At 43.9% G+C, this 18,348-nt stretch overlaps 1 protein-coding gene across 1 annotated transcript in view; it reads left to right on the forward strand.

The window, feature by feature from the left end:
- The window catches only part of ROCK1 (Rho associated coiled-coil containing protein kinase 1), a 398,571-nt gene that overhangs the window by 20,402 nt on the left and 359,821 nt on the right, over nucleotides 1-18,348 (forward strand). The window contains exon 2 of the mRNA XM_033933927.1: nucleotides 15,877-15,958. Within this exon, the coding sequence (XP_033789818.1) occupies nucleotides 15,877-15,958 (82 nt within the window). The remainder of the gene's footprint in view (nucleotides 1-15,876; nucleotides 15,959-18,348) is intronic.

Raw genomic sequence — 18,348 nt, forward strand, 5'->3', positions numbered from 1 at the left:
CTGTAGCATCCTTATCACATGACCAGTGTTGTATAGTAACTAAGGCCCTCTTTTACTAAGAAACGGTAGAGGTTTCTACCGTGACCCATGGCACTAAATGCTCCAACGCTCATAGGAATACTATGAATGTCGAAACATTTAGCGCTCTGGGCCATGGTAGAAACCTCTACTGCAGCTTAGTAAAGGGGGGGGGGGGGGTTAAATAAATGTAACTATTGTACGTAAGTAAAAGTTTTCATATTTTTACTTGTAAAGAAATACAGACTAATAACATTTACTACTTTTACCTAGTCACATTTGATGCTTGCAGTTAAAAGTAAAAAGCAAAAGTGGAAGGGAAATGTAAATGATAATTTCGCAGTAAACCAAATGAAAGGAAACATGATTTTACTTTTATAAATCTTATCATGCAAAGAGTAGATAATTTCATCATAAATTTTGCTGTTCAGTGAATATAGCCTTTAAGAACAGTAGAGTTGCCTATGTTTGAACTGGTTAAATGAGTGGGGTCACTTTAAAGCAGGGACAAATCTGAAGCAGGTAGCAATTCCTGATGAACCAACATTGTAGTTGCAGTACCTTTACTCAAAAAGAATTATATTATGTACTTTTTTAACTTGAGTAAATTTTTAATTTGTTTTTCATCTATATCTTTTTATTTTTGTATCAAAATGTGAATATACCTTTACTTTTACTTAAGTACTTTGACATACTACTTTAAAGAACACTGTTTATGACTAGCCAGGGGTGGAGAAGAAGACCTGGCTCAGGAATCGAACCTCTTAGAATTCAGTATATGTTTTTAATGATACATTGCTATAATGTCTGCTGTGGCACACATTATAGGTTAGATTTAAGTGATTGGTTAAAAAAACACTTTGTTGCTTTTACAGGTTAGAGGCTGTTAATCTTTTTTAATGATTAAATTTCCTACAACATTGTAAAGTAAAAAAAAAAAATCACAGTGAAAAGCTGTGCAAGATCAGTTTCTGCAAAATGCAATTTGGGGCCTTTACCAGCTTCTTAAATTGATCATTTTTGCTGCAAAGATCCCACAGTTAATTTTGTAAAATGTCTTAAATGTATTTTTCCTTCCTGAAGATAATTCTTCCCCTTTTCACGGAGGAAATGAAATAGAAACTAGATACTGGGGTAAAATTGAAATGTGTGTTGGCTGTCGGACAGACGCCAGAGGGTGGTGGTTAATGGAAGTCACTCGGAGGAAGGAAAAGTGAGTAGTGGAGTCTCTCAGGGTTCAGTGCTGGGGCCAATCCTGTTCAATATGTTTGTGAGTGACATTGCTAAAGGGTTAGAAGGAAAAGTGTGCCTTTTTGCAGATGATGCCAAGATTTGTAACAGAGTAGACACCGAAGAGAGAGTGGAAAATATGAAAAAGGATCTGCAAATGTTAGAGGAATGGTCTAATGCCTGGCAACTAAAATTCAATGCAAAGAAATGCAGAGTAATGCTTTTGGGGATTAATAATTGGAAGGAACCATATATGCTGGGAGGAGAGAAGCTGATATGCACGGACGGGGAGAGGGACCTTGGGGTGATAGTGTCTGAAGATCTAAAGGCGAAAAAACAGTGTGACAAGGTAGTGGCTGCTACCAGAAGGATGCTGGGCTGTATAAAGAGAGGCGTAGCCAGTAGAAGGAAGAAGGTGTTGATGCCCCTGTACAGGTCATTGGTAAGGCCCCACTTGGAGTATTGTGTTCAGTTTTGGAGACCGTATCTGGCGAAGGACGTAAGAAGACTTGAAGCGGTCCAGAAGAGGGCGACAAAAATGATAGGAGACTTGCGCCAGAAGACGTATGAGGAGAGATTGGAAGCCCTGAATATGTATACCCTAGAGGAAAGGAGAGACAGGGGAGATATGATTCAGACATTCAAATACTTGAAGGGTATTAACGTGGAACATAATCTTTTCCAGAGAAAGGAAAATGGTAAAACCAGAGGACATAATTTGAGGTTGAGGGGTAGTAGATTCAAAGGCAATGTTAGGAAATTCTACTTTACGGAGAGGGTGGTGGATGCCTGGAATGCGCTCCCGAGAGAGGTGGTGGAGAATAAAACTGTGACTGAGTTCAAAGAAGCGTGGGATGAACACAGAGGATCTAGAATCAGAAAATAATATTAAAAATTGAACTAAGGCCAGTACTGGACAGATTTGCATGGTCTGTGTCTGTATATGGCCATTTGGTGGAGGATGGGCTGGGGAGGGCTTCAATGGCCGGGAGGGTGCAGATGGGCTGGAGTAGGTTTTAACAGAGATTTCAGCAGTAGGAACCCAAGCACAGTACCGGGTAGAGCTTTGGATTCTTGCCCAGAAATAGCTAAGAGGAAAAAATTTAAAAAATTTAAATTGAATCAGGTTGGGCAGACTGGATGGCCATTCGGGTCTTTATCTGCCGTCATCTACTATGTTACTATGTGTTGCACTTTTATTACTTAAGTCTGAAACAGCCCTGAGGTGTAGTGGTAGAGTTTTCCAAACATTTTTCCACTAAGTTTCTGGCGCAAGACCAAAGCTGCTTTTTGTGCTGAAGCTTGTGATGCCAGAATGTATCCTTAGTACTTAAGTTGAAAAGCTGTGTGATGGTGAGACTATTATTACCATAATTAGTAGGCAAGCAATAGTGCTTTTTGTTGAAGAATTGTTGTGATGATCATTACTATTCAAGTTTCAAGTTTATTTCATATTTGATAAAATCGCTTTTTTCAAAGATTACAAAGCGATGTACAGTACAATAAATAATTTTCAAATAAGGGGAATATACAATATAGGGATAGACAGACGTGCACATTATGGGGAAATCAGGGACGAACTACAATTTGATATAGGAAAGAGAACAAATAAGGATAGAACAATAGAAGTTATATTAGTTTAGATTAGTGCTTGCCTACTTCAGTTAGGAATGTCAACTCAGTTTAAGGGGCTCACTAATCAGTTAAAAGTGTCTCTATATAGGAAACTTTTTAGTTTTGATTTGAATTTCTCAAGGTTCTTTTCTTCTCTTCTCTTACCTGAGCGGGTAATAAGTTCCATGTTTGGGGGACGGTGACAGAGAAGAGTGTGGGACGTCTAGTATTTATGGTTTGTAGGGATGGAACAGTAAATATGTTTTTATCCTCAGATTGTAAGAAGCGGAAAGGAGAATACGGAATGACAACTCAATCTAGGAATAGCAGTGTGTTGACTTGTAGAACTTTAAATGTAATGAGCGCCTGTTTAGAAATTATTCGGTGGTTGATAGGAAGCCAATGTGCATTCTTTAATAATGGTGTTACATAGTCAAATTTTCTTTTACCTGTAATGATTTTGATTGCAGTATTTTGTATTAGTTATTGTCTTGTTTCTTTTTGTGTGATTCCTTTATACAGTGAATTACAATAATCCAGTTTTGAAATGATCAATGAGTGAATTAAAATGTTTAGGGAGGGAGCATCCAAAAAGTTAGCTAAAGATCGAATCATATGCAGTCTATGGAAATTACTTTTAATGACAGAATTTATTTGATCGTGATAGTTTAGTTTATTATCTATGATGACTCTGAGAATTCTTATTTTATTGACAGACTGAATTGGAAAGTTATTAATGAAAATTGGTGGTAGATTCTTGAGTCCCTCTTTCCATGGAAAAAAACGGTTTTAGTTTTTTCTAGATTCAAAGATAGCATGCTACCTTGAAGCCATTATTTTATTTTAGACAGTTTTTGGTTGATGTTAAATATCTCCTCATCTGAATCTGAATGATTTTCAATTATCAATCTTCTGGAGCTAAGGACAATCAGGCTAGCTCTGTTGGAGTTTCAACCGCTGATTCAGGGCAGGCCGACCAGGATTCTTTCGGACAGTGTCACAGCGTTCGCGTATATCAACAAGCAGGGAGGAATGAGGAGCCTGCAACTGGCATAGAAGGCGCGGTTGCTTCTACTTTGGGCAGACTCTTGTCTTCCTCTTCTGTCGGTGGCTCACATTGTAGGGAAGGCCAACATTCAAGCGGACTTTCTCAGCAGAAATCTGCTGGATCCCGGAGAATGGGAACTGTCCCAGCAGACGTTTCAGCTCATTGTGCACAGATGGGGTCTCCTGGAGATGGATCTCATGGCCTCGACTCGCAATGCCAAAGTTCCTTATTCCTTCAGCAGGCACAGGGAACGGACGTCGGTAGGGGTGGATGCATTGGTTGTTCCATGGCCTCCGCAAAAACTGCTATGTGTGTTCCCTGGCCGATGGTAGGCCGGGTGTTGCATTGGATTGCTCGCTTTCCGGACTCAGTGATCTTGGTGGCTCTGGATTGGCCACATTGTCCGTGGTATGTGGATCTGGTGGGGCTATCGTGGGGCGATCCTCTTCGGTTGCTGGTGACTCCGGACTTACGCGAGGGCCGATACAGATGGAAGATCCCTCTCGCTTTGGTCTTACGGCCTGGCTGTTGAAAGGTCGTGACTGAGGCGTAAGAGGTATTCTGAGCAAGTTAATGCTACCCTTCTACAGGCCAAAAAGAGGTTTACGTCCGTGACTTATGCTAGGGTCTGGAGAGTTTTTGATTCTTGGTACGGTCAGTTAGGTATTTCACCATTTCGGGCTCCTCTGATACACATTCTTTCTTTCTTGCAAGATGGAGTTTCCAAAGGGTTGGCCTACAATTCCCTCCAGGTTCAGGAGGCGACCATCGCCTGCTACAGAGGTAAAGTGTTGAACACTTCTTTATCATCTTAGCCAGATGTGGTATGGTTCCTGAAAGGGGTGAATTGCATTCGCCCGCCTTTGCCGAGACCATGTCCAGATTGGAATTTGAAGTTGGTTCTTGGGGTTTGGAAGGGGTTCCTTTCGAACCCTTGGATAACTCGACACTAAAGGATGTGACCTTGAAGGTGATTTTTCTGGTAGCTATGGCGTCCGCTAGGCATGTGTCGGAGTTGCAGGCGTTATCATGCAGGGATCCGTTTTTGCATGTCTCAGATTCTGGGGTCTCGATCCGGACTCTTCCTTCTTTTCTTCCTAAAGTATTTTTGCCCTTTCACGTCAATTAGTCCATCTTCCTGCAGTCCTTCTGAGAGGAGGCTTGGGGGTCACGTTTTCGTTCCTTGCATCTGCTGGATGTGCGTAGATTTCTCTTGCACTATCTTCAGGTTACTAATGACTTAGATGTTCAGATCACCTGTGCTATTTTCGGGGCATAGCAAAGGTTTAGCGGCCTCCAAGGCCTCAGTGGCTCGCTGGGTCAGGGAGGCTATTGTTTCCGCCTATTTTTTGCCTGGGAAGCGGTTGCCGGAGGCTCTCCATGCTCACTTGACTAGGGCAGTGGCTACTTCTTGGGCAGAGTCCAGGGGATTTTCTTTGGAGGAGATTTGTAGGGCAGCCATTTGGTCTTCCTCGAATACGTTTTCTAAGCATTACTGGTTGGATGTGGCGGTGCGTGCAGACGTGTCCTTTGGGGCTTCGGTCATTGTGGAGGCAGTTTTTGTGTTAAGGATTGCTTTGCTACATCCTACTAGTCTCTGGATTCATCTGCTGCTGTTGCTAAGGAAGGAAAAATTATGTTCTTACCTGTTAATTTTCTTTCCTTTAGACGCTGCAAATGAATCCAGAGCCCCACCCAGTTTTGATTTCTGTTGTTGCTTCCCTCACATGTTGTCTCGGTTGTTAGTTCAAGTTTGTTGTTGACGTTGGTTTCCTTCTTTTTGCATATTGGAAAGAAGTTTTTGTTATGCAGTTGCATTGTTCTTGATGGTTGGGCAAAGAGTGATACTAATTAGCCAGGAGAAGTTCTATCCAAGAGAACACCTGCATATCAGTTCTCTATCTCCACCTGCTGGTAGATGTGTGCTATCCCACTAGTCTCTGGATTCATCTGCTGCGTCTAAACAAAAGAAAATTAACAGGTAAGAACATAATTTTTCCTTCTTTCCCTCTCACACACTCATACCCAACAATTCTCTTTTTCTATTCCCTCCCTCCTGTATCTCAAGTTAGTGCCCCCTTCCTCCCTCTCTTCTGTGTCCCATGTTCATGCTCCTCCCTTTTCTGTGTAGAGTTTGTGCCTCCTTCCTCCTCCCTGCATGTAAGTAGCCACTTGTCTGTAGAAGCCGCTGCTGCCTGGGTTCCCTTCCTCCCTCCCTGCCCGCCTCTGAAGCTGACCCAGTTCTTGTTCAAGCTGCACTTGCTCCTTCAATCTTTAGTGGCACTCTGCAGAGATGGCACAGGCAGCGATTGACACGCTGAACGTGGCTGACTCACAAGTCTTCCCGCTGATGTCAACTCCGGGTCAACTACTTATGTGCAGCACCAAAATCACTGCCTGTGCCATACATGCAAAGAGTGCGGCTTGAACAAGAACTGGGTCAGCTTCAAGGGAGGAAACGGGGGGAGGGGAGGGCGGGCAGGGAGGGATCCCCGGCCGCAGCAGGGGGCGGGCAGGAAGGCGAGATCCCCGGTGGCGGTTTCTACAGATGGGCCAGAATATCCTCCGGCGGCAAAGCCGCATACCCCTAAGACACGCATACCGCATGTTGAGAAACACTGTACTAAATTACCGAGGTAAGAACCTATTCTATCTATACTGATTTTAATTCATTAGGTAACATATGGGGCACCTCCTTAATATTTTTCATGTTTTGAAGCAACAGCAACCCCTTGGGGGTACGCGGTCTGCCTGTTGGGGGTACATGGCCTGGCCACCACCAGGGATCCCTCCCTGCCTCCCACTGGGTATCCCTGCCTGCCCCCCCCCCACTGAATCCGGCAGCGGCGGGGATCCCTCCCTGTCTGCCCATCCGCTGTACTGCTCCCCACTCCCGAAACTGATGCTGCCACCTCGCCGGAGCCAACATGCTCCATCCCCCCAGCAGCAACTCTGCAGGGATAGGCCATAATGCGTGCAGTGACTCACAAGCCAATCACTGCCTGGCTGGCCTGGAACCTCCTCTCCAACATTAGAATTGCTGTTGAGGGATGGCTTGTGAGCCGGCCGCATGCAACATGTGAGTCGCATGCATTGTGGAGAATTTGGCTGATTTCCATTGTGCATTTTTAAGCTTTGGTACACCCATGTTTCATCACCAGTGATAACACAGCCCAAAACATTGTCTTGTTTCTCCTAAAGGACTTGGCAAACTTCGACTCTCTTTTGCTTTTGTTCATCGGTGAACTCCTTTGGGACCATTTTTGCACACACCTTTCTCACGCCAAAATTTTCAGTTAAGATTTTCCTAATTGTTTATCGATGTTTACTTGGTCTGCTATGCTTCTCACAGTAAGCCGATGATTTTGAAGCATAATTTGATGGATTTTTGCAATCTTTTTGTCAGTTATGCTCGTTAATGGCTGCCATGACCTTTCTTTATCAGTGACGCTGTCTCCTCAGAAAAATATTTAATTCATTTGCACACTGCTGTTTTCTTCATGGCATTATCCCCATAAACTTGGACTAACATGTCCCTGATTACACTTACACTCTTGCCATGTTTAACAAGAAATTTAATATTTATTCATTGCTCTAATTCAAGCTCTGACATTGTTGTAATGGCACACAAAAACATGCAACAATAATGAGTGCCACTCAGCAAGACACCACCACATGTTGACATGCACACTGCTGTGGGACACTGAAATACCAAGGTTATGAAACCTTACTGAGCCAGAAGGTAAAGTCAAGGAGTTTGGGACTGTTTGTTATGTTGTGTGGAACCATAGTAGTTTGGTTTTGATGGCTTTGAGTTTGTTCTTTGTTGCCTAGGCTGATATTTTGTTTATTCCGTTAAGAATTTTTTCTGGGGCTTTTGTGGATGTTAGATCTCGTTCAGTAGTGTATTATACTTATTCAATACCTAACATAGTAAATGACAGCAGATAAAGACCTAAATGTTCCATCCAGTCTGCCCTTAAGTTATACCCATTAAAAAAATACTTGATTAGATTAACTTGTCTCTTCTTTGATATTTCTGGGCCGTAGACTGTAAAGTCTGGTATTGTCCTAGGTTCCAAATGCTGAAGCTGCCGTCCAAGCTCACTCCAGTCTATCCAACCATCCCTTTGTTTGCAGGATATCTACCGTAAAGTCTGGCCAGCAACATCCTTCTGTTCCATATTAGTGGAGTTCCCACTGATGCCCACCCCAGCCCATCCTACACTGAATCACCATATATGGAACACAGACCATGCAGGTCTGTCCAATACCAGCCTTAGTTCTTTAATTTACATCCTTCATTTTCTAATTAGAGATCCTCTATTTTTATACATTGTAACATAGTAGATGATGGCAGATAAAGACCCGAATGGTCCATCTAGTCTGCCTAATCTGATTCAATCTAAAAATTTTTTGTTGTTTTTTCCCCCCTTCTTCTTCTTAGCTGTTTCTGGGCAAGAATCCAAAGCTCTGCCCGCTACTGTTCTTAGGTTCCAACTACTGAAGACTCTGTCAAAGCTCACTCCAGTCCATCTACACCCTCCCAGCCATTGAAGCCCTCCCCAGCCCATCCTCTTCCAAACGGCCATATAATAATAATAATAATTTTATTCTTGTATACCGCCATACCCGTAAAGTTCTAGGCGGTTCACATTCATTAGTTTAGGTCCGTGGTGACACACGGATTTACAAAATTTTAACAAAATTACAGGCAATGAAGAGGGGGGGGCGTGGGGGAACTCTATAACTGGGATTTAGCAAAGGTAGCGGTAAGACAGAAGGTAGGGTTGGAAGGAATGCGATAAAGAGAGTGAGACCAAGTGGGGGGAGGGGGGGAAGGAGGGGGGTTGGAAAGGGGCGAAGCAGGGGGCAAGGGGGATTAAGGGCCCTGTTCGCGGAAGAGGTGCGTTTTGAGAAGTTTTCTAAAACTAAGGTAAGAGGGGGCCTCGAGTATCATTTGGGCAAGCCAGGGGTTCAGCTTAGCCGCCTGGTAAGCAAAGGTTTTGTCGAGAAATCTATTGAAGTGACATTTTAGGGATGGGAAGACGAACAGCTGGATTCTGCGGGATTTCTTGTTGGAGAGATTCAGAGTGAAATGGTGATTGAGGTAACAAGGTAATAGGCCAAAAACTGTTTTGTAGCAGAAGCAGGCGAATTTGAATAGGACTCTGGATTCGAAAGGGAGCCAATGCAGTTGGTGGTAGAAAGGCGTGATGTGGTCCAATTTGTTCAGGCCAAATATGAGGCGGACGGCAGTGTTCTGGTTCAATTTTAGTCTCCTCATGGTTTTCTTCGTGGAGTTCAAATAAATGACATTGCAATAGTCAAGTACATTGAGCACGGAGGACTGTACCAAAAGGCGGAAAGAGGAGTCATCAAAGTATTTTTTTATGGTGCGCAGTTTCCAGAGCATCGAGAAGCATTTCTTGACAGTGAGATCGGTGTGATTTTCTAGCGATAGATGTTTGTCTAGAGTGACTCCCAGTATTTTTAATGTTTGTTCGAGGGGGAAGACCAGACCTTTCACCTGGATTGTGGAGTCTTTGATTTTTTCGTTGGGGGAAGCTAGGAAGAATTTTGTTTTGTCTGGGTTTAGTTTTAATCTATAGGCTAGCATCCAGAGTTCTATCTGATTAAGTATGCTTGTGATGTGGGCTAGAAGTTCTGGGGAGAAAGTGGTGAGTGGGATGACTATTGTGATGTCATCTGCGTAGATGAAGAATTTGAGTTTGAGGTTATGAAGGAGGTTACCCAGGGAGGCGAGGTAGATATTAAATAGTGTGGGGGACAGGGGGGAGCCCTGCGGCACCTCGCAGGAGTTAACCCAGCTAGATGAGGAAGAGTCATTTTTGAGTACTCTGTAGGATCTGTTTTGTAGGAATCCGCGAAACCAATTGAGGACCTGGTTGGAGATGCCAATGTGTGTCAGGCATTCTAGGAGAATGTTGTGGTCTACTAGGTCGAACGCACTGCTCAGGTCAAATTGAAGGATCAAGGCGCTGGAGCCCAGGCTGAAGAGGGTGTGCAAGTGGTCAAATAAGGCTGCAATGATGGTTTCGGTGCTGTGGTCTGTTCGAAAGCCCGATTGATTGTCACTTAGTATGTCGAATTTGTCCAGATAAACGGAGAGTTCAGCTTTACCACCCCTTCAGCTATTTTGGTGAAAAGAGGGATGCTAGCGATTGGTCTGTAATTAGAAGGGGCGTTTGGGGGTTCTTTCGTGTTTTTTATGATTGGGGTTAACATAATATGGCCTTGGTCTGGAGGAAAGTATCCTGAGGACAGTAGGAAGTTCACCCAGGCTAGCATGTTGGCTTTGAAGTGGATGGGCGCAGTTTTCATGACGTTTGGCAGGCAGGTGTCTAGTTTGCAGAAGGAGTTAGAATATTTGTTATAGAGTTTATTGAAGGTTTCCCAGTCCAGTGTTTTGAATTGGTTCCAGTTTAGATCTGCTCTGGACCCTTGTTCTGGTTTATATATGTCGGTGTCAGGAAGAATGGGAAAAAGCTCAAGGGGATTAGTCGAGGTAGGTAAAGTAGATCTTAGTTTTTGAATCTTGGAGATGAAGAAATCAGCTAAGGTGTTTGCGGTTAATGTGGAATCTTCATGGTTGTTGGTGAGTGTCTCGATGTGGTATAGGTCATTACCAGCTTAAAGAGATTGCTACTATTATTTGTAAAGTCACCAATTTTATGTGAATAGAATTTTTTTCTTTTTTCCTTGGTAAGGTTTTTATAGGTTTTTAGTTTAAGTCTCCAGGTGTCTCTGTGTTCCTGGGATCCCGATTTTAGCCATACTCTTTCCGATTTTCTAAGGTCCCTCTTCAACTGAAGTAGCTCTGCATCGAACCATCCCTCCTGCTTTGTAGTTCTGATTTGGCGGGTTTTTATGGGGGCTATTTCGTTTAAAATGTTTGTGCTGTCATTGATCCAATCTGTCATAAGTTGTTCTGTTTCTTCGCTTAGTTTTGTGTTCTTTTCGTAACGGGGCCCAGAATTCCCCTGGGTCAATCTTTCCCCTGGTGGTGAGAGTTTTGATATTTCTTGTTTTGCCGTTTTTAGAGGGGTTTTTTTGGCAGTCAATGGAAAAGTCACAGAGTCTGTGATCAGACCATAGGGAATCTGACCAATTGGAATGTATCCAATTAAATTTTGGGCTGGACAGTACTTTGGAGGAGAAGGTCACCAGGTCTAGCTGATGACCTCTTTGATGGGTTTTAGTTGGGGGGGGGTTTGAGGAAGCCTAGTTGGGTGATGAGTGATCAAAAATACGATACTTCTGGTTGATCAAGTTGCTCGAGGTGGATGTTGATGTCCCCGCACAGTAGGTTGTATTGGCTTGTTAAGGAGTTAGTAAGTAAGGCTTCTGCAAAGTCCTCTTTGGCTAGGTTCCATTTTTTTGGTGGGATATAGAATAGCGTGATTGTTAGGGAGGCGGCCAGGGATTTGGACTTAACAGAGCAGGCCAGTATGTCCGAGTTAGGAGAAGACTTGGTGTTCAGTAGAGAGCAGTTGAGGTGGTCTTTAAAGATTATAGCTAGACCTCCTCCTCTTCCCCAGGTTCTGGCCAGGGAGAGAATCTTAAATCCTGGGGGTAGACAGTCTTTGATTATGATATCGTTGTCGGAGTGCAACCAGGTTTCAGTGAGTAGGACAAAGTCAGGGTTAGTTTCACTCAGCCAGTCTTTGATCAGAATGGCTTTGTTCCTCAGTGATCTAATATTTAGGTAGAAACCTAGTAGGTTCTGTAGGTTGGAATGGGTGACTGGGTAGTCGTGAGAGTAGGCTAATATACAGACACAGACCCTGGAAGTCTGCCCAGTACTAGCCTTAGTTCTTCAATATTTACTATTATTTTCTGATTCTAGATCCTCTGTGTTCATCCCATGCTTTTTGAAACTCCGTCACCGTTTTCCTCTCCACCACCTCTCTTGGGAGCGCATTCCAGGCATCCACCACCCTCTCCGTAAAGAAGAATTTCCTTAAATTGCTCTTGAGTCTTCCACCCCTCAACCTCAAATTATGTCCTCTGGTTTTACCATTTTCCTTTCTCTGGAAAATATTTTTTTCTACATTAATACCTTTCAAGTATTTGAATGTCTGAATCATATCCCCCCTGTCCCTCCTTTCCTCTAAGGTATACATATTCAGGGCTTCCAGTCTCTCCTCATACTTCTTTTGTCACAAACCTCCTATCATTTTTGTCGCCCTTCTCTGGACCGCTTCAAGCCTTTTTGTGTCCTTCGCTAGATACGGTCTCCAAAACTGAACACAATACTCCAAGTGGGGCCTCACCAATGACCTGTATAGGGGCATCAACACCTTCGTTCTTCTACTGGTTAGGCCTCTCTTTATACAGCCCAGCATCCTTCTGGCAGCAGCCACGGCCTTGTCGCACTGTTTTTTTGCCTTTAGATGTTCGGACACTATCACCCCAAGGTCCCCATTCGTGCATATCTGCCTCTCCCCTCCCAGCATATAGGGCTCCTTCCAATTATTAATCCCCAAATCTCAGAACTGAGAACTGTTGATGAGACATTGCTACTAAAAGCCTGTAATGCCATGACTCTGGCCCTGACGCAGCAGATGGAAATACTGACCCGCGAAACGCTGGCCGTGTCGGCATGGGCATGTTTTTGAGTTAATATTGCCCCGGCATTTCTTCAGGCTACTATCGCCTTCAGATAAGTGGCGTTTTTTTGTAATTAAAGGCTGTTTTTCTAAAAATAAACCTAAAGTCACTTTTCTCAGTGTCATGGATTAGTGCGCTGAAATTGAAGAAAAAATAAAAAGACAGATTACATATAGGAGATATTCTTAGCCTTAAGAGGGGTTGTTGGTTAAAAAAAAAGCCATGAAAAACAAAAGAATAAAAATTTTATAAAAATCCTGAAAAAAATGTTTTATAAAAAAGTTTGTTGTTGAGTTTTAATAAATAAGTTTACCAGGTTTTTGGCCAATGATTGGAGCAAGGAGCTGAGAAGCTATGCTGATTCATTCAAACATAAGTGACACCAGGAGTGTAGATCTTATGCACTCTTCTTTCATTGATGTTTCTAATAACTGGGTAACATTCAAACTGTCCATTGATAGATCTGCCTGGGCCAAAGTCTGTTGCTTTTTTCCCAGCAAGAAATATACTCGGGAAAATAGAGGCACAGCGTCTTTGGGAACCCCCAAATAGTCTAAAGCAGGGGAGCCCAATACGTCGATCGCGATCGACCGGTAGCTCAGGAAGGCAACGTGAGTCGATCGCGGAGCCCATCCCGGGCTCCGTGATAGACTCGTGTTGCCGTCCTGATCTACCGGGCCAATCAGCCTTCCTCTGTGTTCTCCCTAGGGCCTTTTAGCTGGGCGGTCCGCCCAGCTGTCATCTGCTGCCGCCGCCGCTGCTGAACATTAAAATAAAACCTGGCTTGGAGATTTCAGCCCGTAGCGAACTTATGCTCCGGGCTCTAACGTGTGCGTGCCGGCTTCTCTTCTCCGGGGGGGGGGGGGGGGGGGGGGGGAGAAGGGAAGCCGGCACGCACATGTTGAGAGCCCTGAAGCAAGCGTTCGCTACGGGCTAAGGCGGGAAGTTAAGTGAAGCATTTCCCCCAATAGGTTGATCGCAATGCTTGTCGGCTGAAGCAGGGAGAGCTTGGGCTGGCGTGGGCTTTCGGGCCTGTTACTGGTGGCGGTTTGGGTCCTGGTCCCCGATGGCAGTTTGGGTCCTGGTCCCTGATGGCAGTGGCAGTGGCTTGGGGGAGGGCAGGGAGAAAGAAAGAAAAAGGGCAGGCAGGGAGACAGAAGGAAAAAAGAGAAACAGAAAAAAAAGAAAGGGCAGGGAGAGAGGAAGGAAAAGTTGGGGGAGGGAATGAGGTCTGGAGGAGAGGAAGCATACAGGCTAAAAGAAGGGAAGAAAGATTGGATGCACAGTCAGAAGAAGAAAGTGCAACCAGAGACTCATGAAATCACCAGACAAGGTAGGAAAAATGATTTTATTTTAAATTTAGTGATCAAAATGTGTCTGAATTTATATCTGCTGTCTATATTTTACACTAAGGTCCCCTTTTACTAAACCGCAATAGAGGTTTTTAGCGCAGGGAGCCTATGAGCGTCGAGAGCAGCGCTGGGCATTCAGCGCAGCTCCCTGCGCTAAAAACTGCTATCGTGGTTTAGCAAAAAGGGAAGGGGGTATATTTGTCTATTTTTGTATGGTTGTTACTGAGGTGATAGTGCATAGAGTCATCTGCTTTGACCTCTTTGAAAAACCCTGGAATAGGAATGATAATTAACATTTTCTATGTGTACAGTGTGCTTTTTAAATTTTATTGTTGGTAGATCATTTTGACTTGGTCATTTTAAAAGTAGCTCGCAAGCCCAAAAAGTGTGGGCACCCCTGGTCTAAAGTTACATGGGAGGGTTTAGCTAGAGATGTTAGAAAATGCTCATCAATATCCTGTAGCTCACCAAATTCCACAGTCCTGGGACTCTTCCGGGGCTACAAACCATACACAGTGCCTTCAGACTCCAAGAGGAGCTCAGAAACAGTTCCCATACCAACGTTCAGTACACTAGAGTCTCCTTTCGTGCTTCGGACGCTCCCCTCTAGCGACGAGGTTACCGCAGCGCTTCTCGCTCCCTGTGGGCTCATCAATTGCTCCGCGCATGTCTCCATGCCTGGGTCAGAGGGCGAAAGTCTCTCCTCCGGGCTCAGAGTGACGTGCTTAGGTACGGCCGCCTCTGCACCTGCGCCCGCTGTGGGGAGTTTCGCCATGCAAACCACAAATCTCTCGATGGAGGAAAGGGGAAGCGGAGAGGACTCAGAACGTTAAGCCCTAACCTTCCCCTTCCTCTTACCCATTGTATTAAAGTTACTTAAGTTTCAAGTTTATTTAAAAATTTGATTTGATCGCTATATCATAATCCAATGCGATTTACAAATAGTGATAAAATCAGGGTAAGAAAAAACCCCCCCCCAAAATCACACATTTGTTAAAAATTAAGACATTACTGGACACAAGAGGAGGGTGGGTTTAAATACAATTCAAAACCAAAAATGAACACGGGGTTAAAACTATAGGTTGGGAAAGAGATACCCACTTAATTTTCCTTTAAAGGAGTTTTAGTCCGCTATAGGATGTTTGAGTTATAAAGAATTTGAGTAGCACACTAAAAAGCATCCTTAAAAAACCAGCTTTTCAGGAGACCTTTAAATTTACTGAGTGATTTTTCTTCCCTTATATAAATTGGAAGCGAGTTCCAAGTTTGAGGTGCCGTAACAGAGAAGATCGTGTCTCTCCTCGAGTAAATAAATCTTAGTGAGGGGACTAAGAGGAGATATTTCTCCTCAGATTTTAAAGATCTTGTTGTAGCATAAGGGATTAGAAGTCTTTTAAAAAATGCAGGGGCTTTATTTATTAATGTTTTGTGTGTAAGTAAAGCTATTTTGTATATAATTCTATAATTTACGGGTAACCAATGTGTTTCTTTTAATAGGGGAATCACATGATCAACAAATTTTTTTCTTTTGGTAATTATTTTTATTGCAGTGTTTTGTAGGATTTGTAATCTATGTATTTAGAACTATTAAGTTCAAGGAAAAAAGTTCCCAAATCAGAGCTCCTCACGGCGTGTATTGCTAGGACGCCATCTTGAATTTTCTCCACTTCATTGTAATATTTAACATGCTTGTTGTATTTTCAGAGCAAAACAGCACTGCATTTTGGGGATTCTCCCCATGTTTCTATATAGGGCTGTCGCTTGCTTTGGTACAAACTGAAGAGGGCAGCAGAGCACTCTGGTGAAGGAGGAGGAATTGAAAACCTGGAGTGGATTCCTTCTGCATGGCTTGTAGTATGGGGAGAAAACCCTATCGTCCAGAATGATGAACCTGATCTCTCTTTATGACAGCAGAATATTTCATGAGCTTGAGTTTGGTGGTTTGTATACATTTTTAATGCCTTATTTTTTCTTGTGCAGGATGGATTGGATGCTTTGGTGTGTGATTTAGATTTCCCTGCCTTGAGGAAAAACAAAAACATTGACAACTTTTTAAATAAGTGTAAGTATTTTTTGAAAATTATAGCTGGAGCAGCAAATGTCTCCCCTTTCCCCTTCTTTCAGTTAACAAGGTTGCTGGCAGTGTTAGCAAATAATGAAGTTGTTTTGAGCAGCTTGCCATAGTGAATGCTGCACCTTAGTCAGCCTTATTATCATTTATGTGTAAGTTGCATACTTAGAAAATATTGAAGAATGTGTGGTTAACTACATAGTACTGAACAAATTGCTGGAAGAACTGGGCAAATAAAATAGAGATTCCTATTCTTTATAACATTTACCGCTAATGCAATTTTGATTAGTTTACTTTCTTTTAAATGACATAGTCAATGACCATTCTTTCTTTCAGCAAATTGAGACTAGTGATCTAGCTGACCTATTATAACAAATTCATATGTATGATGCCTATACCTCTGTATGAAGCCTATACCTCTGTATTATTTCTAATATTATGTGGGATACATGAATCAGTATGGTATGGTATGGCTATAACTTGGGAAATCTAGGTTCAGATCCTAATTAAGCTTCTCTTCTCCAGTATCCTGTCAGTTGACTCTTGGAAAGAGGAGATTAAAGCTAAAATAACTGAGGGAACCCCCCCCCCCAAACAGTTCTTCAACCCATAGTGTATATTGGGCTGAATACTATATATAGATTTTCATCATGATCAATCGAAAATATGGGTTTAAAAGAATCTCAGCAGCCTTGATCACTTAGGACCTGATTCTGTATAGGACACCGGTCTCAGCGGCTGCCTAAGAAGTGGCTGAGAATCGTGTACCAGCGTCCTGTGCACCAGTGGGGTGCCACAGGGCTCGGTGCTTAGACCCGTGCTCTTCAACATCTTTATAAACAATCTGGACATTGGTACAACGAGTGAGGTTTGCAGACGATACAAAGTTATTCAGAGTAGTGAAGACACAGGGGGATTGCAAAGATCTGCATCATGACATTATCAAGCTCGAGAAATGGGCATCGACATGGCAAATGAGGTTCAATGTGGATAAGTGTAAAGTAATGCATGTCGGTAACAAAAATCTCATGCACGAATACAGGATCTCTGGGGCAGTACTTGGAGAGACCTCCCAGGAAAGAGACTTGGGAGTTCTGATCGAAAAGTTGATGAAGCAGTCTGCGCAGTGTGCGGTGGTGGCGGCAAAAAGGGCGAACAGAATGCTAGGAATGGTAAAGAAGGGGATCACGAACAGATCGGAGAAGGTTGTCATGCCGCTGTACCTGGCCATGGTGCACCCTCACCTGGAGTACTGCGTCCAGCACTGGTCGCCATACATGAAGAAGGACACGGTACTACTCGAAAGGGTCCAGAGAAGAGCAACTAAAATGGTTAAGGGGCTGGAGGAGTTGCTGTACAGTGAGAGATTGGAGAAACTGGGTCTCTTCTCCCTTGAAAAGGGACATGATCGAAACATTCAAAATACTGAAGGGCATAGACTTAGTAGATAAAGACAGATTGTTCACCCTCTCCAAGGTAGGGAGAACGAGAGGGCACTCTCTAAAGTTGAAAGGGGATAGATTCCATACAAATGTAAGGAAGTTCTTCACCCAGAGAGTGATAGAAAACTGGAACACTCTTCTGGAGTCTGTTATAGGGGAAAACACCCTCCAGGGATTCAAGACAAAGTTGGACAAGTTCCTGCTAAACTGGAACATACGCAGGTGAGGCTGGACTCATTCAGAGCACTGGTCTTTGACCTGGGGGCCGCCGCATGAGTGGACTGCTGGGCACGATGGACCACTGGTCTGACCCAGCAATTCTTAGGTTCTTATGAATCACATCTACCTGAGAGGATAGACGCCTTACCAACCCAATTCTCTAACCAGCACCCATGTCAACAGCGCCTGCCTATCATTGTAAGGAATCCCTTGCCATCAGCTGATCATGGCACAAAAATTCCTGATCAGCTGAGCCCGAAGGACTCCCCAAAACTGTAGCTTCAGGGAGTCCTGTCGGCTCAGCTGGGTGGGGGGTGAGGGGTGGGGGGTGGGTGGGAGGATTATAACCCTGATGCAAATGGCTGAGCCAGCTGCAGCAGAGGATACCTCTGACACCTATCTCCAGAATCGGCAGAAGGGATGCCCACTCCCTCCTGCTTAACACCCATTGTCACTCCTCCCTCACACTCACACATCCAAGATCAGCAGGAGGGATGCACACTCGCTCCTGCTGCCAGGCCTCCTTGATTTCCTGACACCCCACCTCCCCGGCAACACCCTCCCTGACACCCCTCTTGTACCTTTAAAAGAAGACCAGCAAGAGGGATTGGCCCAGGTGCCTGTTTGGCCCATATACCTAAGGCCTGTCCTACGGGAGGGGCCTTAGGAATCAAGGTCTTAGGCCCCTTCCTGGTGCATCCCAGGATGCACCAGGAAGGG

This window comes from Geotrypetes seraphini, chromosome 2 (genome assembly GCF_902459505.1).
Source record: "Geotrypetes seraphini chromosome 2, aGeoSer1.1, whole genome shotgun sequence".
In the NCBI taxonomy this organism is placed as follows: domain Eukaryota; kingdom Metazoa; phylum Chordata; class Amphibia; order Gymnophiona; family Dermophiidae; genus Geotrypetes; species Geotrypetes seraphini.